Consider the following 24337-nt stretch of genomic DNA (forward strand, 5'->3'; position numbering starts at 1 on the left):
AACACAGCCCCATCTTGGACTTCACATTTTCCAGAAGAAAGCAGTTGGCCTTTTATGTGGAGTGTTTCGCTCTGAAGCCAAACTGCATGGAGTGTAATGTGAAGGGGCTGTTGTTGAGGTGGGCAATCAGTTGTTTTGCTACACACTTTTCGACAACCTTTGACACCACAAGCAGTATACTAATGGGCCTGTGTGCATATCCTGGAAAAGTTAAGCAACTCATTTTGATTAAAAAAACAGAATCTTGAAACTGTGGAGGGAAAAACCTATCCATTTACAATAATATTACCCTGATTAATTATCTAGTGATATCGCAGTTTAAATATTTATTCTTGGATCTACTGACTCCAGGATAATCCTTTTTCAAATCATGCGTGAAAACAACATCACTTTCACAAATACCATACCCCCCCAAAACAATTATAACCTTCCATTCTTGTAATGTCTTGGTGATAAGATATTTGTGCGTGTAACTTTCTCACTCATCACTATTCACAATTCAATCAGGACTATGCGTAATCATGGTAGCATCCAAATGAATGTAGAAGGGTTTAGAAACATTTTATTCTTATTTACAATAAAAGTGAGTCCAAAATGACACAATAATATATTTACCATTTCATTTCTATTGGGCACAAAATGATCTGAAACACAACCAAAACAAACAGAAAATGCATCAAACAAGTTTGTAGAGTCACAAGCGTGATGTAATCATTGCATGCTAGCAATATGGGACCAAATACTACACTTTTGACACTTTAATACACAAGTGAATTTGTCCCAATACTTTTGGTCCCCTACAATGGGACTATGTTCAAAAAGTGCAGTAATTTCTAAACGGTTCACCCAATATGGATGAAAATACCCTCAAATTAAAGCTGACAGTCATTGTATCATTTCAAATCCAAAGTGCTGGAGTAGAGTGCCAAAACAACAAAAACATGTGTCACAACAATTGACACATTTCATTCATTTCAATTTAAACTATTATATAAAATACTTGCTACAAAAATAATGCTCAATATATGGGGCATTGAATAGTCAGCCTTGTGCAGACTCTGCCACGAGAAAACAGAATAAAGATTTTCTGATACTGTTCCTCGGTGGCTTGCTTTTGGAGTCTGGTCCAGGAATGATTGTTCTATCATAATATCAGGGTTCAGATGGACCTGCAAACTGTGTATTGTTAGAGGATCTGAAAAACCATGATCAGTGAATGGGAAATATCATTATTATTTAGGACACTATTGGTAGAAATATTACAAATAGGGAAGTTATGGACCCTTGTAATTCAGTAAAATGGATGGATTTAATGCAAAAAATAAATAGCATAATGGCATACTGGGAAGAATCTGGGGCAGCAGCCTAGTGGTTAGAGCGTTTGGCCAGTTGCTAGGTTGCTAGATCGAATCCCTGAGCTGATAAGGTAAAACATCTGTCGTCTGCCCCTGAACAAGGCAGTTAACCCACTGTTCCTAGGCCGTCAATGTAAATAAGATTTTTTTTCTTAACTGACTTGCCTAGTTAAATAAAGGTTAAATAAATCAAATCTGTGGACATCGCAGGGTTGGAGTTAATGAATGGTGGATTGGCTACTGTGGTGAAAATCCATCACTTGAGGAAATTAGGAATATATGTAAAATGATTTAACTACAGGTAACGTAGATGTGAGCGACAATAGCTGTAAATAGCAGTAGAAGTATTGTTGTCCGTTAATTTACTCCAATCAGAGTAGGGATGATAGGGTAGGGGGGAAAAGTGTGATTATACTGTATATAACGTTTTTTTAAAGCCAGAGGCATATACTGTAGATTTTAGACCTGAGCCCTTACTACAAATGTAGTTTGAGGGGTTAGCGAGGTAACTTTGGTCAATGCTGAGTTCAACTTGGGATAACCAGTACCACAAATGTGGCTCACATTTTAGCCTGGTAAATTTCTTTGGCATTGAGTCTTTCAGATCTAACCTCCTCCGGGGCAGGCTAAATACATTTATCCTGAATGAAGTGTCTGAGCTGCAAATCGAGGACCAATTAAATAATTTGAGGACAACTGATTAAATATTGTATTTGTAAAAAATAAATTGTCATGTTAAAATACCTAGCACATTACACTTAATAATTACAAATGCATGTGAAACACACACAGTAAAACATATGACTTAACAATTATTTTTATCATATGAGTGGGAAATAAGGTGATCGTGCATTGATAACCACACCTGTCACGACTTCTGCCGAAGTTGGCTCCTCTCCTTGTTCGGGCTGCGATCGACGTCACCGGCTCTCTAGCCATCACCGCTCCATTTTTCATATGTCCATTTGTTTTGTCTTGTTCCATACACACCAGGTTTTCATTACCCAATCAATCTACATGTATTTAGTCCTCTGTTCACCATCATGTATTTGTGTGTAATTGTTCATTGTTAACGGTGTATGTTCACGCGCGATACTTTTATAGTTAATGTTCTGTGTTTTTGGGCACTTATGTCATTTTCTGTGCCTATTGTTGAACGGAATAAAAGTGCGCCTGTTTACTCTACTCTGCTCTCCTGCACCTGACTTCGTCTCCATTACACAGATTTAACAGAATTACACACCAAACGATGGAGTCAGCAGGAGCAGGTACCCCAGTTAGAGTCGAGGAGCGCGTCCAGGAACATTCAGCTATGTTAAATCATCTTGGTGCCATGATGGATCGCGTTGTCCAGACCATGGACCGATGGGAGAGACAGGAGGTCTCCCCAGTGCCTCGACCAGCACAACCGGGGTTCCCTCTAACCGTCCCATCCGGAACCAGTCCCAGTGGGATACGCCTCTCCCTTCCCAAGGAGTATGATGGGACGGCAGCACAGTGCCAGGGATTCCTATTACAACTGGACCTCTACCTGGCCACTGTGCATCCAGCTCCCTCGGGAAGGGAGAAAGTTTCTGCCCTCGTCTCATGCCTCTCAGGAAGAGCTCTGGAGTGGGCAAACGCCGTGTGGGGAGAAGGAGAAGCAGCGTTGGACCACTTCGAGGAGTTCACCCGTCGCTTCCGGGCCGTCTTCGACCAGGGGACGAGGAGAGCCCAGGATTCTGCTGGTCACCCGCGGACGTCCAGAGGGGGCTCTGTCGGTGCCATCTTCCAGCACCCCCGCTCCGGTTCCCATGGAGTTGGGAGGGGCTGCTCGTAGGGAGACTGGAGGAGGAGCCATCACGTGCACCATCTGTGGCCCCAGAGGGCACACTGCCGGTCGGTGCCGTGTTGGTTCCTCTGGGAGTCGAGGCAACAGGCAGGGCACTCTGGCGTCACCCCAGGTTAGTTCGCACCACACTCATCCAGAGTCCTCTGTTGATCACCTGTTTGTATCCGTTTGTTTCCCTGATTTTTTCCCCCCACATTCCCAGCATAAGGCGCTCGTCGATTCAAGCGCAGCTGGGAATTTTATCAACAGAGCGTTCACCCTTAGTTTAGGGATCTCCATTAATTCCTGTAGTTAGACCTTTCCCAGTTCACGCTCTGGATAGTTGACCATTAGGGTCCGGGCTAATCAGGGAAGCCACCATCTCCCTGACCATGGAGAAGTAGGGGGGCTCACGAGGACAAAATCAGTCTCTTTCTCATTGACTGTCCTGTGTTTCCCGTGGTACTAGGCCTTCCCTGGTTAGCTCTTCATAACCCCACTATTTCCTGGCAACAGAGGGCTCTCACGGGGTGGCCGCGAGAGTGCTCGGGGAGGTGTGTAGGGGTTTCCATTGGTGCTACCACGGTGGAAAGTTCAGACCAGGTCTCCACCGTGCGCATCCCCCCAGAATATGCCGTTTTGGCTCTCGCCTTCTGAAAAAAGGCAGCGACTCAATTACCATGTGTCCTTTGTACGCAGGGTACATGGACGACTGTTGGCGCATGACCTGTATGTCAAGGCTGAGAAATGCCTGTTCTTTCAGAACGCCATCTCCTTCCTAGGGTATCGCATTTCCACATCAGGGTTGGAGATGGAGAGTGACTGCATTGCAGCCGTGCGTAATTGTCCGACTCCAACCACGGTAAAGTAGGTGCAGTCATTTTTGGGGTTTGCCAATTACTACCAGAGATTTATCCGGGGTTTTGGCCAGGTGGCTGCTCCCATTACCTCACTGCTGAAGGGGGGACCGGTACGGTTGCAGTGGTCGGCTGAGGTGGACAGGGCTTTTGGGCAGCTAAGAGCTCTGTTTACCTCGGCTCCTGTGTTGGCCCATCCGGATCCCTCTCTGGCGTTCATAGTGGAGGTGGACGCATCCGAGGCTGGGATAAGAGCCGTGCTCTCTCAGCGCTCGAGTACGCCACCAAAACTCTGCTCCTGTGCTTCTCGAAGGATCTCAGCCCAGTGGAGCGTAACTATGATGTGGGGGACCGGGAGCTGTTGGCTGTGCTTAAAGCGTTGAAGGCGTGGAGACATTGGCTTGACTAAACACCCTTTCCTCATCTGGACTGACCACCGCAACCTGGAGTACATCCGGGCAGCGAGGAGACTGAATCCTCATCAGGCAAGGTGGGCCATGTTCTTTACCCGTTTTGTGTTTACCCTGTCCTACAGACCAGGTTCCCAGAATACGAAGGCAGACGCACTGTCCCGGCTGTGACACAGAGGAGCGGCCCATGGATCAGACTCCTGTACTCCCGGCCTCTTGTCTGGTAGCGCCGGTCGTGTGGGAGTTGGACGCGGACATTGAGAAGGCATTGCGTACAGACCCCGCTCCCATCCAGTGTCCGGTCGGACGTATGTACGTTCCGTCTGCTGTCCGTGACCAGTTGATCTATTGGGCCCACACGTCATCCGGGGATCTGTCTGACTGGGAAGTACTGGTGGCCGACCTTGGCTAAGGACGTGAGGATCTATGTTTCCTCCTGCTCGGTGTGTGCCCAGTGTAAGGCTGGGCACACACCGAGGGGACCGGGTCTAGCTCTCGACCTGAAAACCTGCCACTCCGCCTGCCCTGCCTGAAGCTGGGTCCGCGGTTTGTGGGGCCCTTCAAAGTCCTGAGGAGGGTGAACAAGGTATGTTACAGATTACAGCTTCCCTCTGATTTTTCGTATTAACCCATTAACTCATGTGTCTCTCCTCAAGCCGGTGGTGGCTGGTCCGCTCCAGGAATCTGAGGTGCGGGAGGTCCCTCCGCCCCCTTTGGACATCGAGGGGGCCCCGGCGTACATCGTTTGTTCCATCCTGGATTCGAGGCGTTGGGCGGGGGGCCTTCAGTACATCATGGAGTGGGAGGGGTACGGTCCGGAGGAGAGGTACTGGGTTCCGGTTGCGGATGTTTTGGATCTCGAACTGCTGCGGGAGTTTTACCGTTGCCAGCCGGATCGCCCTGCGCCTCACCCCCCGGGTCGTCCCCTAGGCCGGTGTGCCACTGGTGCCGCGCGTCCAGGGGGGGGGGTTACTGTCACGACTTCCGCCGAAGTCGGCTCCTCTCCTTGTTCAGGCGGCGTTTGCGATTGACATCACCGGCTTTCTAGCCATCGCCGCTCCATTTTTCAACTGTCCATTTGTTTTGTCTTGATTTTCACACCGGGTTTTCATTCCCCAATCAATCTACATGTATTTAGTCCTCTGTTCCCCATCATGTCTTTGTGTGTATGTTCACGCGCGATAGTTTATGTTCCATGTTTTTGGGCACTTATGTCATTTTTTGTGCCTATTGTTGAACGGAATAAAAGTGCGCCTGTTTACTCTACTCTGCTCTCCTGCACCTGACTTCGCCTCCCTTACACAGCCTTAATAACACCAAAGTAATAAAATAAAGACGGCGATGTTAAAAGTTTATTTCATTTTGATTTCAGCACTGACATGGATTAATGTTTCAGGATTGTCTCAATGAAGAGTTTGACTAGCCACATGCCTGCTAGAGTTAGCGGCAGGCGGACGAGAAATATCCACCGTAGTAGTACGGATGAAGCCTGAGCTGGAATGGGACGCTAACTGACGCTGGCTAGCTTTAGAAAACCCTGCGTAGATATAGCTTGCTTCGTAGTATAACCCCTTTCAAAGAATGTCAGTTCTCAAATTGAGAACTATGTTAGGAAAATATTGACCTATTGAAGGGAATTAAGTGTGTGTACACCTATTAATTATTCAAACCAATTTGTTCACTGAAAATGTGCTTTGTTTTTCAAACAGACTTCAAACACGCATGCAGGGTAACTGTATAAATTCACTTTTATAAAGTCCTAATTGCAAAGTCAAAGTCCTAGCTATTGCAGGCCGATTTAGAGCACTGTTAAAACTCCGGGGGCGTGTCCATAAGTCCACGGGATGGATAACCTTTTGCAATGTAAAACAGAAATTAGATTTTTTTATACATTTTCTTAAATTTGTTGTACCTAATGAACACAACCCAGGTAGACTCTCCCTGTCTTCACAATGAGACACATTGAGTTTTATTTAGCTCCACTTGTATTACAATTTATTACCAGTAGAGGCCAGAAAAGCCTGGGTCATATCGAGACCGTGTGCAGTAGACTCGGGTCATATCCTATACGGTCTATGGTCAACCCAGATTGGTCAAATAAAACACTTTTTTTGCAGGACTCATTCTGGGCTTCGATACATTACGTCTGCATATATACCCTGAATGCATATTTACAACCCAATAGTATAACATGATGACAAATATGGGCTTAAAAATATATTCCGAATGTGTAAACGTGTAAAACACATACAGTATGTCCTTATACTATTTCCCCCAAAGTAATGTGAGATCGTGGGGAACAAACAAATTTAGAGCTGATTGAGGAGAAGTCCCCGGAACTAATTCATCTTCCTGGAAATTCCATGGCATTCAGCCCATAGAGCTGACTGAAAAGAGGTAAGACAATGGAGCTACTAAACACATTAGTCTCCCTATGATTCATTAACACTGGGCTGCCTCTCAACTCTCTCTTTCATTCAGTCAGTCTCTAACACACTCTCTCACTCAAAACCCCTCTATCCTCTCTCTCAATTAAAATTCAAGGAGCTTTATTGGCACGGGAACATATTTTTACATTGCCAAAGCAAGTGAAATGGATAAACAAAAGTGAAATAAACTAAAAGTGAAGAGTCTCTGTCTACCCTCTCTGTTACTCCTACATATTACATAACACCACACAAAGAGCTTTTCAGCGCAGGCCCAGCTCTGACAAAAAAAGTACAGTACTAACAGACCAGTTATTTCCCCTGCTAATGAGGGGGAACAGCCAATCACCATGAGATGGCAGGGTATGATCACCACTTTATGCAGCTCACCCTGCACTATCAGCTCCAATGTAAATAACATGAGTAAGTCTACCTCTGATAAGCTCCCCAGTAAATCATTAAAAACAATCAAGCAACCCAGAAAAGTGCTAAAAATAGCCCATATTAACGTATGTAGCCTAAGAAACAAGGTCCATGAAGTCAATAACTTGCTTGTAACAGATAACATTCATATCCATATCTCTGAAACTCACTTAGATAATACATTTGATGATAGTGGTAGCAATACATGGTTATAACATCTACAGAAAATACAGACATGCCAACGGAGGCGGTGTTGCGGTCTATATTCAGAACCACATTCCTGTAAAGCTTAGAGACAATCTAATGTTAAATACTGTTGAAAGAAATATGGCTACAGGTTAATCTGCCTCACCTAAAGCGAATTATTGTGGGAAGCTGCTATAGACCACCAAGTGCTAACAGTCAGTATCTGGATAATATGTGTGAAATGCTTAATAATGTAAGTGATATCAATAGAGAAGTATATTTTCTGGGTGATTTAAATATTGACTGGCAATCATCAAGCTGCCCACTCAGGAAAAAACGTCAAACTGTAACTAGTTACAGCACAGGAATTAAATCATCAACATGTATTGATCACATTTTTGCTAACGCTGCAGATGTTTGCTTTAAAGCAGTATCTAAATCCATAGGATGCAGTGATCACAATATAATAGCCATATCTAGGAAAACCAAAGTTCCAAAGGCTGGGCCTAATATAGTGTATAAGAGGTCATACAAGAAGTGTTGTTGTGATTCATATGTTGATGATGTAAAGAATATTTGCTGGTCTGTGGTGTGTAATGAGGAGCAACCAGGTGCTGCACTTGACGCATTTATGAAACTACTTATTCCAGTTACTAATAAGCACCCATTAAAAAAATTACTGTAAAAACTGTTAAATCCCCTTGGATTGATGAGGAATTGAAAAATTGTATGGTTGAGAGGGATAAGGCAAAAGGTATGGCAATTAAGTCTGGCAGCCCAACCGATTGGCAAACGTACTGCAAATTAAGAAATCATGTGACTAAACTAAATAAAAAGAAACTACACTATGAAACAAATCAATTATATAAAGAATGATAGTAAAAAGCTTTGGGGCACCTTAAATTAAATTGTTTGGGGAAAAGCCAACTCGGCTCCTTCATTTATTGAATCAAATGGCTCATTCATCTCAAAGCCCACTGATATTGCAAACTACTTTTAATGACTTTTTCATTGACAAGATAAGCAAACTTAGGGATGACATGCCAGCAACAAACGCTAACACTACACATCCAAGTATATAGGACCGAATTATGAAAGACAATAATTGTACTTTTGAATTCCATAAAGTCTGTGTGGAAGAGGGGAAAAAATGATTGTTGTCTATCAACAATAACAAGCCACCAGGATCTGACAATCTGGATGGAAAATTACTGAGGATAATAGCAGACGATATTGTCACTCCTATTTGCCACATCTTCAATTTAAGCCTACTAGAGAGCGTGTGCCCTCAGGCCTGGAGGGAAGCTAAAGTCATTCCGCTACCCAAGAATAGTAAAGCCCCCTTTACTGGCTCAAATAGCCGACCAATCAGCCTGTTACCAACTCTTAGTAAACTTCTGGGGGAAAAATGTGTTTGATCAGATACAATGCTATTTTACAGTAAACAGTGCAGCTTTTGACATTATTGATCATTGTCTGCTGCTGGAAAAATGTATGTGTTATGGCTTTACACCCCCTGCTATAATGTGGATAAAGAGTTACTTGTCTAACAGAACACAGAAGGTGTTCTTTAATGGAAGCCTATCAAATATAATCCAGTTGGAATCAGGAATTCCCCAGGGTAGCTGTTTAGGCACCTTGCTTTTTAAAATTTTTACTAACGACATGCCACTGACTGAGTAAAGCCAGAGTTTCTATGTATGCGGATGACTCAACACTATACACGTCAGCTACTACAATGATGACTGAAATGACTGCAACACACAACAAAGAGCTGCAGTTAGTTTCAGAGTGGGTGGCAAGGAATAAGTTAGCCCGAAATATTTCTAAAACTAAAAACATTGTATTTGGAAAATAACACTCACTTTACCCTAAACTTCAACTACATCTTGTAATAAATAATATGTAAATCGAGCAAGTTGAGATGACTAAACTGCTTGGAGTAACACTAGATTGTAAACTGTCATGGTCAAAACATATTGATGCAGTAGTGGCTAAGATGGGGAGAAGTTTGTCTATAGTAAAGTGATGCTCTGCCTTCTTAACAACACTATCAACAAGGCAGGTTCTACAGGCCCTAGTTTTGTCACACCTTGACTACTGTTCATGACTACTGTTCAGTTGTGTGGTCAGGTGCCACAAAAAAGGACTTTGGAAAATTGCAATTGGCTCAGAACAGGGCACTACGGCTGGCCCTTGGATGTACACAGAGAGCTAATATGAATCATATGCATGTCAATCTCTCCTGGCTGAATGTAGAGGAGAGATTGACTTCATCACTACTTTTATTTATGAGAGGTATTGACATGTTGAATGCACTGAGCTGTCTGTTTGAACTACTGGTGCAAAGCTTAGAAACCCATGCATACCTCACAAGACATGACACAAGAGGTCTCTTCACAGTTCCCAAGTCCAGAACAGACTATGGGAGGGACACAGTACTACATAGAGCCATGACTACATGGATCTCTATTCCACATCAAGTAACTGAAGCAAACAGTAAAATTAGATTTAAAAAACAGATTCAAAAAACACCTTATGGAACAGTGGTGACTGTGAAGCAACACAAACATTGGCACAGACACATGCATACACAGACACACGATAACATATGCACTATACATACACGTGGATTTAGTACTGTAGATATGTGGTAGTGGAGGAGTAGGGGCCTGATAACACACTGTGTGCTGTGAAATCTGTGAATGTATTGTAATGTTTAAAAATTTTATAAACTGCCTTAATTTTGCTGGACCCCAGGAAAAGCAGCAGCTAATGGGGATCCATAATAAATACACATACAAATACTACAAACTGTGCTATAAAAGCCTTGACCTGAAGGCCAGGTAGTATAGCATGTCTGCATGCAGGGATGCTACATACATATAGCTCAAAAGTTAAAACATTTGTTTCTGTCTTCCAAAGCTTACAACCAAAGGAAAAGCTGTGGTCCTATGAAATTGTGATAATATGACATTAGGCTTTAAAAACAATCAAGAATCCCTGGTAGTGGTAGTAATATAATTATAATCTTTAAATGATGTTTGTGTAACATTAAACGACCTACCGCTTTGCCGTCGTTGCCAAACAGCATCAGGCCCGCCTTAGAGACCAGACCGGGTTGACTGGCACCAGGGATCTCCAGGGGCTGACCAATAGCAGTGGCACCACTGTCTAGCAGAGAGGAACCGTAGAACGTCACCTTCTAGAGGAGAGACAGGAGAGACCGCAGTGGAATCAGCCTTTGGGTGGAGCTCAATAGTCTAGACTGGCCTCCTTTCCTTTTCTCCTATACCTCATCTGCACTGATGTGACTGAACAGGTGAGAACACGGCTATATGATTCACATTTTATTAGACAGTTAGAAACAGGAAGGGTGGACACAGGGATTTGAACACCGGTCTCCGGGGGGGAGTAGGAGCATTACAGTTAGACCACAGGCTCTGCATGTACTTTACTGTCTTTATTGTACCCTTGGGGAAAATGTGTTGCCGTATCACGTACTTGTTTCAAAATGCTGTTTAAGAAAAGGACAATACACATTCATGACATGTATACACAGTAGATACAGTAAGAAGCCCAGCCTGCTGGTCTCAGTGAATGGATAGTGGTCTCAGTGAATGGATAGGGACATTAGCTTGAGCTATTTAGGAAAGGAAAGGGGGATACCTAGTCAGTTGTACAACTGAATGAATTCCACTGAAATGTGTCTTCCGCATTTAACCCAACCCTCCTGAATCAGAGAGGTGCGGGGGGCTGCCTTAATCGACATCATCGGCGCCCGAGGAACTGTGGGGTAACTGTGGGCTACCTGCCGCCCCCAAAGGGATATCACATTTGGTCAAAATGATTGTTTAGTGCTGTTTTTACTGCAGGGGGGTGCCCTATACCTGCACCCAGAGGGGAATAGTTCAAAGTCCAGGTACAGGGGAAAGCTTGGGTCTAAAATTATTTTGTGAGCCTTGCTGAGGGCCCTGACCTTGAAGATCTCATCAAGCCTGTCAGTTTGACTTCAAGTACCTTGCTTGCTGTGGTGATAATCCTTCTCAGCATGTTCTTTTGGCTGGCTGACAGTGGCATTACTGAACCAACAAACAATACTTTAAGCGAGGCGTCCCTCTCAGGGTCCGCCACCCCCCCCCCGTTCAGCTGAAACGGTGGCGCAGGCAGTGCAAAAATATTCTTAGAAATATTTAACCTCCACACATTAACAAGTCCAATACCTCAAATGATTGACCTTGTTCATCTACCCAGCATGTCAGATTTTTTAAATGTTTTACGGCGAAAACACAGCACATATTTATATTAGACCACCACCGAAACAAAGACAAGAGGCAGCCATTTTGTCCCAGAAAATATAAAATTATAAAAGCAGTATTAAAAAATAAATCATTCACTAACCTTTTGAAAATCTTCATCAGATGACAGTCATATGACTTGTTACACAGTACATTTATGTTTTGTTCAATAATATGCATTTTATATCCATAAATCACGGTTTACATTGACGCCATGTTCATAAAATTATCAAAAATGTCCGGAGAAATTATGGAAAGCTACGCCAGATAACAGAAATACTCATCATAAACTTTGACTAAAGATACATGTTTTACATATAGTTAGAAAGATACACTGGTTCTGAATGCAACCGCTGTGTCAGATTTGTTTTTAACGTTACAGAATTAGTTGACTATGCAATAACCTGAGACGGCGCTCAGACGTAAGCAATATTTCTCCGCTATGTTGGAGTCAACAGAAATACAAAATTACAACATAAATATTCCCTTACCTTTGATGGTCTTCGATCAGAATGTAGTGGAAGGAGTCATACTTACCCAATACATCGTTTTGTTTCAGTTCGTGTGTCCTTATAGTAGCATCTGCTACCACTTTCAGCTGAAATGCATCCAAAATGACTTCTGGTCCCGAACAGTTGCGCATCAAAACTTCCAAATTACATATTATATGTCGACTAAACTGGTCAAACTAAGTGCAGAATCAAGCTTTACGATGTTATAAACGTACAAAACAATTCTCAATTCAACCGGACAATGATACTTCTTCTCAGGCAAGCTGGAACAGAGGAAGGTCTGTGTCCAATTCGCGCCCTAACACACATGTATTTTCTCACGACACTGTTTTGCCTCCGAAAGGGTCAAAGCTTGCGGGATTTGCACAATTAAACGCTCTACTGAATGAGGACATCTAGTGGAAGACATAGAAAGTGTCTCCAGATCCATAGCTGGTTGGGAAGGGTGGGAGCGATGATGTCAAAGTTGCCCCAAGTTTCAGGCTTCCAAAACTAGTTTGGGAGATTGCATGCCCTGTGAGTTCTGCTATACTTACAGACATAATTCAAACGGTTTTAGAAGCTTTAGAGTGTTTTCTATCCAATAATAATTATTATATGCATATATTAGCAATTTTGGACAGATTTTTTGTTTTGTTTACTATGGGCACGCAATTCATCCAAAGGGGGCAGTATTATGCCTAGCCTTATATTCTTACCTGTCCATCAACCTCTGCCCAGGCTCCAGGCACTTTGTCATTTCCTCTGATCCAGTTGTGTAGGACCTGTGCAGACTGGTTCCAGTCAATCTACAGAAAAACACAAATCATAATAACTAATTACCTGAAATCAACATAGACATGCATATCTGAATCAAACAATAGGAAATATGTGGTCCTATGTAATATGTAATCTCAATATGTAATATGTGGTCCTATGTAATATGTAATATGTGGTCCTATGTAATATGTCATCTCAAACATAGTGTTACAGGAGTGCTTGAGCGGTCCACTGAACTTGTGGTTAGAAGCAAGATGGCAGGAGCAGTGTGTGTAGAGAATTTAGTTAAGGTCTTGGCCTACCTTGGCATTGTCTTTCTTCTGAATCCCCTCATAGGTGGCTCCCTCCTCTGGCTGGACGATCTTTGGGGCATTCCCTGCTGCGATCAGCCTCACTGCATCCACCTGTGAATCAGGTAAACTTGACAAACATGCTCAAAGATTCCCAACAGTACGGAATGGTCTCACCCTCCATGTGTTGTTGTACTATGCTGCACTTTATTTTTGCATACATGAAACTCTGTTTCAAACAATATTTGTTGATTTGGCTGGCCCTATGTGACAGACAGAGAAAACTCTGCATTCCTCAGAGTACTTAAGTGTGGCCTTGTTGTATCTCTTTGACTTACTGTGCCTTTCACTCCCTCAGGGAAGAGGAACCTCTTGTAGATGGTGTTGACAGTGTCATCAGGCTCCACAACACACTCCCTCTGCAGCAGGATTGGTCCAGTGTCGAGTCCATCATCCGCCCAGAACACTGTGAATCCACCTTTCTTGTCCCCGTGGATCAAGGTCCTGTTGTCAAACCCATGGAGAGGGTAAAGTAAGCCTAACACACTCAAGCTACTTGACGTTTTTTAGTTTACCCATGCAAGCTTCGCATCAATCAACCAATCATTTGTCCATCCACCCAACCAACATCCATCCGTTTGTCCAAGCAGCCACCGACTCGACTCACCAGTTGATGGCGGAGGCCCCCCTGTGTCGGGGCAACAGGGAGGGGTGGTAGATGATGGAACCGTGGGCCGGGTGGTCGATGACCTCCATGGGGATGAATTGGGAGCAGAAGGGCATGACGTTGAGCTCGGCCCCCGTGGCCTTGTAGACCTGCACCACCTCCGGGATGCCTTTCCCCTTCAGGCGCCAGCGTGGGAACTTGAAGACGTTCACGCCATCCTTCTCAGCCTCCGCGCCTGTGGGTGTAGAGGGGAGAAGACAGGAGGGATGTTTCTCCCATATACCGTATGTAATTCAAGTCGAATTGCCATGGTCTAAGGGGCTTGCCCAACCATTATAGTAATTCTATGATTTCAAGTTAATATCAAATGTGAAATGCCTTTCTTGCAAGCTCTAAAACCAACAGTGCAGTGATCAATGTCAATGTAGTACAAAACAATAACAAGGTAGAACAAAAATTCACAGGAAAGTAAGAAGCTATATACAGGATCAGTTCCAGTACCATATTTACAATGTGCAGGGATACTGGAGTGATATGTATAGGGGTAAGGTGACTAGGCATCTGAATGTATGATAAACAGAGTAGTAGCAGTGTAAATGAAGATTGTATGTGAGTTGTGTATAGAGTCAGTATAAATGTGTGTACATGTTATGTGTGTGTTGAAGTGTCAGTGTGCGTGAGTGTGTAGTCCTGTGAGTGTGGATAGAGAATATAAATACAAGGGCCAACTCAGAAAGTCTGTGTAGCCATTTTGTTAGCTATTTATGGCTTGGGGATAGAAGCTGTTCAGGAGCCTGTTGGTGTCAGAATTGATGCACCGGTACCACTTGCCGTGCGGAAGCAGAGATAACACTCCTTGGCTTGGGTGGTGGGAGTCTTTATTGATTTCATACAGCCTGATATAAAGATCATGGATGGCAGGGAGCTCAGCCCCAGTGATGTACCTCCAGTGATGTACTGGGCTGTTTGTGGCAATTTCATGGAAACGGAATTACGCCAAGACATATATTTTTCACTTTAAAATGTATACCAAACAAAAAAAAACATTGATTCCAACATTTACCAAACAATACAACTCTATGCACAAGTACTAGTTTTAACAATTTCCACAGAACATTTTACAAAAACACATTTTTAGGAAGAACTGTGCAGATACAAAGTTTGGTAACATTAATTATCTTTTTTTTATTGTTCAAAGTAGTCATTTTGCATAGAGTTGTATGGTTTGTTAAACTTTGAAATCAATGGGTTTTTTTGTGTTTAAAGTGAAAAATCAGAGTCGCAGTGTAATTCCGTCACCATGGAATTAACCTTTGTCCTTGGCCCTTTGTAAGTTCTTTGTAAGCAACTGTCATCCTTACTGCCGTTACACACAGTGTGTACTTCCAAAAAAGATCTAAATAACAACGATCTATTATTTTTCACCAAGTTTGCATGCGCACCTCCAATAAATTCACTCATTACTGCCATGCACAGGTCGGCTTATCCAGCAGCATTACAGTATCCCGAAATATCATTTATTTTATTTAGACTTTTCTTTGGAAGTACATACCATGAGTAATGGCAGTAATGACTGTAGTTGCTCTGCGAAACTCCATATTTACATTATAACGTTGGCAGAGCTGCTTAATAGGACTTTGAATTGATGGATCCTAGGTGTCAGAGGAGATCCCGTCATATTCATCATCTCCTCAACACCAGGTTCTGGTTCAGGTTGGTTGGGTAAAAGTAAGTGTGCCACTGAATAGAGTTCACAAAGTCAATCATGTCAGATCAGGTTACATCAAGGGACACGTATTTAATGTATTCAAACTGGGCGCTTCGCTCCTTTTAGGTAGGGGGAATTTCACAGGTTGGCTGTAAGCATCAACATTTTCAATAGAGCCAAATGTAAATGGTAATTACCATGGGCTGTATGTTTATACTTGTTTATGTTGATTATGAAAATGCATTGAGGACAGAGGACATGGGGGGAAAGGATTGATGTGATCCCACTGGGCACAACGTCTCTTCCACGTTGGTTCAACGTAATTTCATTAAAATTACGTGGAAACAACGTTGATTCAACCAGTGTGCGCCTAGTGGAATGTATCTAATGTCTACTTTGGTCTGGGGTGAACAACAGGCACAACTTTTATCAGTGTTCAGTTGACATGGTCAAGGCCCCTGTTTCCTTTCAACATTTTAAGAAGAATCCATTGATTTTCTCTTATAGTTTGGGACAGGGCTGTTCTTTGACTGATAATGTGCGAGTTCAAACTTCCCTTGACATTATAAAGATTATATTATGTTTGCCTTCACAATATGTGTTCTCTGTGCAGTCTTTGGTTTACTTTATGTACTCTAGTGTGAGGACAAAACCTGATAGAAAAGGGTAGAAAATTCAATATGCATACTGTTTATCCAAAGACTTCGAGCGGGTTCTTGATATCCATGTAAAATGTCCTTCGGCAAAAAGTAAGACTCCCACCACTATGAGAATATCTCTTTTGTGTTTCATATGCAAATTAATTGAGCATTATAGTAGTGTAGAGACAGAGGGTCTTGTTACTGCTGAGGAAAAAAGGTGCTGTCATGCCTGCTCACCTAGAGGGTCGGCTTTGCCATCCTTGTCAGGTATAGTGAACACTCCAACGATGGTGTGGCCCTCCTTCCTCAACTCCTTGTACACCTCCAGGCCAAAAACACTCTGACCAATCACAGCTATCCTCATCATGAGCGATCACAAACTACTGGCACAAAAAGGCAACACCACAGAAAAACAGCAAAAGAGCATTTTACTTTCTTCAAGCACTTTATAACAGAAGCATTTGAATATGATCCATTTCAAAATAACCTAATGATATCTATGTTATCCAGAAGTTTCCATTTTCATTTGTGTAAAATCAGGCAAATAGATCAGCAAATATCAGATCCATTTGTTAGTAAGGTCATGAAAAGTGGTTGACAGTGGGCACGTTTGAATGGTAAGGCTCAAGCAACCGACTGTATACGAATGTCGAGGATTCAATTTGTTAGAGGTTCAACTGCGACAGCTGAAGGTCAGACACTGATGTGGTTTTCCAACAGCAAGGCTCAGATCAATATGTCAGTGTTGCCATTATTTATACAAGCTGTTCTCCAACCCCCATATCACACTCACAAACTGAACATATATGTGTGTACATTGTACAATCAGTTAATGAGAGAAAGACTCATATCACATTCATTTATATGTATATCTACTGCATCTGTATACACAAATTGTGACAAAGTTGGTTCTTGTTTCAGTCATGTCTTTTATCACGTTTGCATGGGTCAAACAAAACAGCCTAATTATTAGAGCCTCCCACAATGCAGGCCATGGTTGCAGGATGAAGTTGGTGAATAGCAACTGCAGAAACTTGCAGTCGACTGCAATCAAAACTTCATGACCTGTGAACACAGGATTTTTGTAAAGTTCATACAGTCGACATGTAGATGCAAATCAGATTATTTTTACTTCCCAATAATGCAACACACTTTTCCAGCGATGGTCACCGGCTGGGCAAAAGTGATCCGCTGGAACACGCTCTATGACTTTCACTCAAAAGGTGTATTTTTTTCTCCATATTTTATACCTTCGGGTCGCACTTATTTCAACCAATCACGTTGCAGAGCAGATCCCTGCTAATGGAGGATTGACCAATAGAATCGACGTAGCTCTACAGTACACTAGACTTCTACGTGCAAAAAGCCTAAATATATCTTCCCTACAATGAAAAGTGTGCAGAAACAAATCTTTGAATCAAATTTTAATGATGCACTGTGAAGTTTCACTTTTGCAATAAACTCTCCGATAGAAAACACAAATGAAAGTTGCTACACCACAAAGTGATAACTTTTCTGACAGCGTCATATGAGTTTATTACAGTGTAAGCAAGCTACCTTGCAGGTTGGCAACCTTGCAAACCTTTATAAAGTAATGTATAAACACAACGATGTCACGTACGTAAAGCTAGGCGCGCGACCCAGAAACAAACGTCAAATTGTAGAACATTGTGCACTGTGCAATCTCGAGATAGCAAATCTCAACACATAGAAATATGCAGTTGAATATTAAAAATGATCATTATCCTTACTTTAATGCTGGCCAAAGTCTCCCCTACTGGCGTGCAGAGAGGGATCGTGTGGACACCGTTGCTCTTTATTTCGGGCCGAGAATGTCAGAAGGCTGGTTGCTGCATGTGAGCGACTGTAACAGCCATTAGGAATTACACAACAGTTGAAATCGTGTGATATGATAGGGCGGTCTAGCCGCAAGGGGAGGTCGTAAACTTAATCAGTGTATGGTATATTTTTTCAGTATAACTTTATATGGAATCATACTTTTCCCAGACCAGTTGAGAAGTGTGTGTGGTATAGTTTATGACAGAAGTTTATGACAGTCTCTAAAATGTGATAATTTCCTCATTGGTTCATATCTATACCATAAAACAGGTTGTTATAGAGACAGAAAGATATGACAGCAATGGTCAGTAGGTTATGGCTTAGTTTACCACTCCCATTTACCATAAACTCCTGCAAATGTCAATAAAGGTAAAGCTACAACATATAACTTTTTGGGCACCCCAACCAAATTCACATAGAATTGTGAGTTATAGATATTTCATTATCATTGAAAGCAAGTCTAAGACAGGGTAGATCTATTCTATTTCTACAATATGCTTCTGTTCTTTTTTTATTTATTTTACCTTTATTTTACTAGGCAAGTCAGTTAAGAACAAATTCTTATTTTCAATGACAGCCTAGGAACAGTGGGTTAACTGCCTGTTCAGGGGCAGAACAACAGATTTGTACCTTGTCAGCTCGGGGATTCGAACTTGCAACCTTACAGTTACTAGTCCAACGCTCTAACCACTAGGCTACCCTGCCTCTTAAGTTGAGTTTTTGTGTCTTTTACTTTTAGTTTTGTACACCAGATTCAAACAGCTGAAAATACAATGTTTTTGGGTACAGAAAATATATTTCAAAGTAGTTTAGATGGTACAATGATTCCCTCCACAATGACTGCTTGTTTTTTTTTTTTATAACAAACTGAAATTAGGCAAACTATTAGAATTTTTGCAACCAGGAAATAGTGGAGTGATTTTTTCATAGTGTATCTTTAATAATTGTCATCATATTGGTCAATTAACTGTACTGACCTTGGCAGGAAAGTTATTCAAGGTGCACACAAATTGCAGGTTTGTGCTACCGCCATTAATTAATGACAAATTATGATAATAGCTCAGGTGATTGGGGCATAGTTGTACCAATGTTCGTATTGTAGCAACCACACAGGTTAAGTTAGGACATTACAACTCTACTAATAGTATTGGCATTTCACACAGTTTGTTGTGTGCTAGCCATCAGAGCAGGGTCACTAAAATACAAGGGACAGTCACTGTGACTCAACTGTATCCTTTTTCTCGCAAATGTTGAAAACCTCAGGCCATAGTGCTTGCGTCACACACAGCATCTGAATGTAACCCAGTTTAGTTAGAGCCAGTTTACACTAGTAACCCGTTATCATTAGGGTTAATGAGTGATAGGAATGGAGTCACCTGACTGCATCAGACCAGCACAGCAGACAGTGGTGGTGATATACAGTGGGAAAAGTATGTGAATCCTTTGGAATTACCTGGATTTCTGCATAAATTGGTCATCAAATTTGATCTGATCTGAAGTCACAACAATAGACAAACATAGTGTTCTTAATCTAATAAAACACAAATTATTGTGTTTTTCTTGTCTATATTGAATACATAATTTAATCATTCACAGTGTAGGTTGGAAAAAGTATGTGAACGCCTAGGCTAATGACTTCTCCAAAAGCTAATTGGAGTCAGGAGTCAGCTAACCTGGAGTCAAATCAATGAGACGAGATTGGAGATGTTGGTTAGTGCAGCCTTGCCCTATAAAAAAACAAAATTTGAGTTTGCTATTCATAAGAAGCATTGCCTGATGTGAACCATGCCTCGAACAAAAGAGATCTCAGAAGACCTAAGAATGGTTGACTTGCATAAAGCTGGAAAGGGTTACAAAAGTATCTCTAAAAGCCTTGATGTTCATCAGTCCACGGTAAGACAAATTGTCTATAAATGGAGAAAGTTCAGCACTGTTGCTACTCTCCCTAGGAGTGGCCGTCCTGTAAAGATGATTGTAAGAGCACAGCGCAGAATGCTCAATGAGGTTAAGAAGAATCCCAGAGTCAGCTAAAGACTTACAGAAATCTCTGGAATATGCTAACATCTCTGTTGACAAGTCTAAGATATGTAAACAAGAATGGTGTTCATGGGAGGACACCACGGAAGAAGCCACTGCTGTCCAAACAAAATATTGCTGCACATCTGAAGTTTACAAAAGTGCACCTGGATGTTCCACTGGCAAAATATTCTCTGAACAGATGAAACTACATTTGAGTTGTTTGGAAGGAACACCCAGCACTTTGTGTGGAGAAAAAAAGGCACAGCACACCAACATCAAAACCTCATCCCAACTGTAAAGTATGGTGGAGGGAGCATCATGGTTTGGGGCTGCTTTGCTGCCCCAGGGCCTGGACAGCTTGCTATCATCGACAGAAAAATGAATTCCCAAGTTTATCAAGACATTTTGCAGGGGAATATTAGGCTATCTGTCCCCCATTTGAAGCTAATCAGAAGTTGGGTGATGCAACAGGACAACGACCCAAAACATAGAAGTAAATCAACAACAGAAGAAAATATGCCTTCTTTAGTGGCCCAGTCCTGATCTAACCTGATTGAGATGCTGTGGCATGACGTCAAGAGAGCAGTTCACACCAGACATCGCAAGAATATTGCTGAACTGAAACAGTTTTGTGAAGAGCAATGGTCCAGAATTCCTCCTGACCGTTGTGCAGGTCTGATCCACAACTACAGAAACATTTGGTTGAGGTTATTGCTGTTAAATGAGGGTCAACCAGTTATTAAATCCAAGGGTTCACATACTTTTCCCACCCTGCACTGTGAATGTTTACATAGTGTGTTCAAAAAAGACATGAGAAGGTATAATTGTTTGTGTTATCAGTTTAAGCAGACTGTGTTTGTCTACTGTTGTGACCTAAATGAAGATCAGATCAAATTTGATGACCAATTATGCAGAAATCCAGGTATTTCCAAAGGGTTCACATACTTTTCCTTGCCACTGTATTGTGCCTTCAGAAAGTATTCATACCCTTCGACTTATTCCACATTTTGTTGTGTTACAGCCTAAATTCAAAATGGATGAAATACATTTTTTTAGAAAATAGGTAAAAATATGTTCCTAGAAAATGTTGCAAATGTGTTGAAAATGAAATACAGAAATATGTCATTTAAATAAGTCACTCCCCTGAGGCAATACTTTGTTGAAGCACCTTTGGCAGAAATTACAGACTTGAGTCGTCTTGGGTGTGTCTATCAGCTTTGCACATCTGGATTTGGGGATTTTCTACCATTCTTCCTCGCAAATTTTCTCAAGCTCTGTTAAATTAGATGGGGAGTGGTGGTAACAGCAATCTTCAAGACTTTTCATAAATTATCAATGGAATTTAAGTCTAGCCTTTGACTGGGCCACTCAAGGTCTTTCACATTCTTGTTCTGAAGCCATTCCAGCTTTGCTTTGGATGTATGCTTGGGGTCATTGTCCTGTTGGAATGTAAATCTTTGCCCCAGTCTAAGGTCGTTTGTACTCTGAAGCATGTTCTAATCAAGGATTTACCTGCATTTGACTTCATTCATTGTTCCCTCTATCCTTATCACTCTCCCAGTCCCTGCATCCCCATAGCATGATGCTGCAAACATCATACTTCATGGTAGGGATGGTTTTAGATGGGTGATGAGCTGTGCCTGGTTTTCTCCAGACAGTGTGCTTTGCATTCAGGCCAAAGAGTAACATTTTTTTTGTCTCATCAGACCAGAGAATAATTTTTCTTATGCTTTCAGAGTCTTTCATGTGCCTTTTTGCAAATACCAAGTGTGCTGTCATGTACCTTCTTCTCAGGATTGGCTTCTGTCTGGCCACTCTCACATAAAGCCCAGATTGGTGAAGTGCTGTAGAGACTGGTGTCCTTCTGGCAAGTTCTTCCATCTTAGCCAAGAAACAGAGTGGTTATTAGGTTCTTGGTCAGCTCCCTGACCAAGGTACCACTTACCCGTTTGGTCAGATGACCAGCTGTAGGCAGATTCTGGGTAGTTACATATTTCATTTCCCAATGAAGGAGACCATTGGGTTCTTGGAAATGTTCAACACTCTAGAAGTTGTTTTATACTTTCCCCAGATATTTTATTTATTTATTTATTTCCCGTTTATTTAATTAACCAGGTAGGCTAGTAAAGCAAAGCAGTGCGACAAAAACAACAACACAGAGTTACACATGCGATAAACAAATGTACAGTGTGTGCAAATGTAGTAAGATTAGGGAGGTAAGGCAATAAATAGGCCATAGTGGCAAAATAATTACAATTTAGCATTAACACTGGATTGATAGATGTGCAGATGATGATGTGCAAGTAGAGGTACTAGGGTGGAAAAGAGCAAAAAAAAGAAGTAAATAACAATATGGGGATGAGGTAGTTGGGTGTGCTATTTACAGATGGGCTGTGTACAGGTACAGTGATCAGTAAGCTGCTCTGACAGCTGATGCTTAACGTTAGTGAGGGAGATTTAAGTCTCCAGCTTCAGTGATTTTTGCATTTCGTTCCAGTCATTGGCAGCAGAGAACTGGAAGGAAAGGCGGCCAAATAAGGTGTTGGATTTGGGGATGACCAGTGAAATATACCTGCTGGAGCGCGTGCTATGGGTGGGTGTTGCTATGGTGACCAGTGAGCTGAGATAAAGCGAAGCTTTACCTAGCATAGACTTATAGATGACCTGGAGCCAGTGGGTTTGGCAGAGTGTGCTAAAGCAGTGAATAAAACAAACTTAGAGAGGAGGCTTCTGATGTTAATAGCTTCTTAGGGATAGATATTCAGTTCGTAGATGGAAAGTGAGATTAAAATATATACGAAAAAAACGAAGAATCCGAATATTTACACGGGACAAGGCAAACACACGTCCGACTGCTACACCATCTTGGATTACTTGGCTATATGCCTCATCAAATTATATCTTGGAGAACTTCGACAGTTCCTTGGACTTCATGGTGAAGTTTCTGCTCTGACATGCACTGTCAACTGTGGGACCTTAAATATATATTTATGTTTCACCATACACTTGAATTGGTAACAATTGGATTTCAGCCACAGAGGGACAACACTGGTCTGACAGGTTTTTGTTAAATCTATTTCAGCCACAGAGAGGCAACACTGGTCTGACAACCTGGATGTTACATCTATTTCAGCCACAGAGGGACAACACTGGTCTGACAACCTGGATGTTACATCTATTTCAGCCACAGAGGGACAACACTGGTCTGACAACCTGGATGTTACATCTATTTCAGACACAAAGGGAAAACAAAATCAAATCAAATGGATTTATATAGCCCTTCTTACATCAGCTGATATCTCAAAGTGCTGTACAGAGATCCGGCCTAAAACCCCAAACAGAAAGAAATGAAGGTGTAGAAGCACGGTGGCTAGGGAAAAATTATAACAGAACATGGCCAAGATGTTCAAATGTTCATAAATGATCAGCATGGTCAAATAATAATAATCACAGTTGTTGTCGAGGGTGCAACAAGTCAGCACCTCAGGAGTAAATGTCAATTGGCTTTTCATAGCCGATCATTGAGAGTATCTCTACCACTCCTGGTGTCTCTAGAGAATTGAAAACAGCAGGTCTGGGACAGGTAGCACGTCCGGTGAACAGGTCAGGGTTCCATAGCCGCAGGCAGAACAGTTCAAACTGTAGCAGGAGCATGGCCAGGTGGACTGGGGACAGCAAGGAGTCATCATGCCAGGTAGTCCTGAGGCATGGTCCTAGTGCTCAGGTCCTCAGAGAGAGAAAGAAAGAAAGAAAGAAAGAAAGAAAGAAAGAAAGAAAGAAAGAATTAGAGAGAGCATACTTAAATTCCCACAGGACACCGGATAAGACAGGAGAAGTACTCCAGATATAACAGACTGACCCTAGCCCCCCGACACATAAACTACTGCATCATAAATAATGGAGGCTGAGACAGGAGGGGTCAGGAGACACTGAGGTCCCATCCAATGATACCCTCGGACAGGGCCAAACAGGCAGGATATAACCCCACCCACTTTGCCAAAGCACAGCCCCCACACTACTAGAGGGATATCTTCAACCACCAACTTCCCATCCTGAGACAAGGCCGAGTATAGCCCACAAAGATCTCCGCCACAGTATAACCCAACACAACACTGGTCTGACAAGCTGGATGTTTAT

At 42.2% G+C, this 24337-nt stretch overlaps 1 protein-coding gene across 3 annotated transcripts in view; it reads right to left on the minus strand.

Annotated features, from left to right (window-relative positions):
* LOC115143729 (cytosolic 10-formyltetrahydrofolate dehydrogenase-like) overlaps positions 1-18214 on the minus strand; it is a 45347-nt gene extending 27133 nt beyond the window's left edge. For 2 of the 3 annotated variants that reach the window (XM_029684204.2, XM_029684218.2), the window contains exons 1-7: positions 18094-18214; positions 16580-16725; positions 13994-14228; positions 13665-13830; positions 13339-13440; positions 12976-13065; positions 10535-10672 (exon numbers count right to left, since the gene is read on the minus strand). In XM_029684204.2, coding sequence (XP_029540064.1) covers positions 10535-10672; positions 12976-13065; positions 13339-13440; positions 13665-13830; positions 13994-14228; positions 16580-16709 — 861 coding nt within the window. In that variant the 5' untranslated portion in view covers positions 16710-16725; positions 18094-18214. The remainder of the gene's footprint in view (positions 1-10534; positions 10673-12975; positions 13066-13338; positions 13441-13664; positions 13831-13993; positions 14229-16579; positions 16726-18093) is intronic. The other variant, XM_029684212.2, reaches the window with a different exon arrangement.
* Between the last annotated feature and the right edge of the window lie 6123 nt (positions 18215-24337).

Source organism: Oncorhynchus nerka, linkage group LG2, assembly GCF_034236695.1.
Source record: "Oncorhynchus nerka isolate Pitt River linkage group LG2, Oner_Uvic_2.0, whole genome shotgun sequence".
Taxonomy (NCBI): Eukaryota; Metazoa; Chordata; class Actinopteri; order Salmoniformes; family Salmonidae; genus Oncorhynchus; species Oncorhynchus nerka.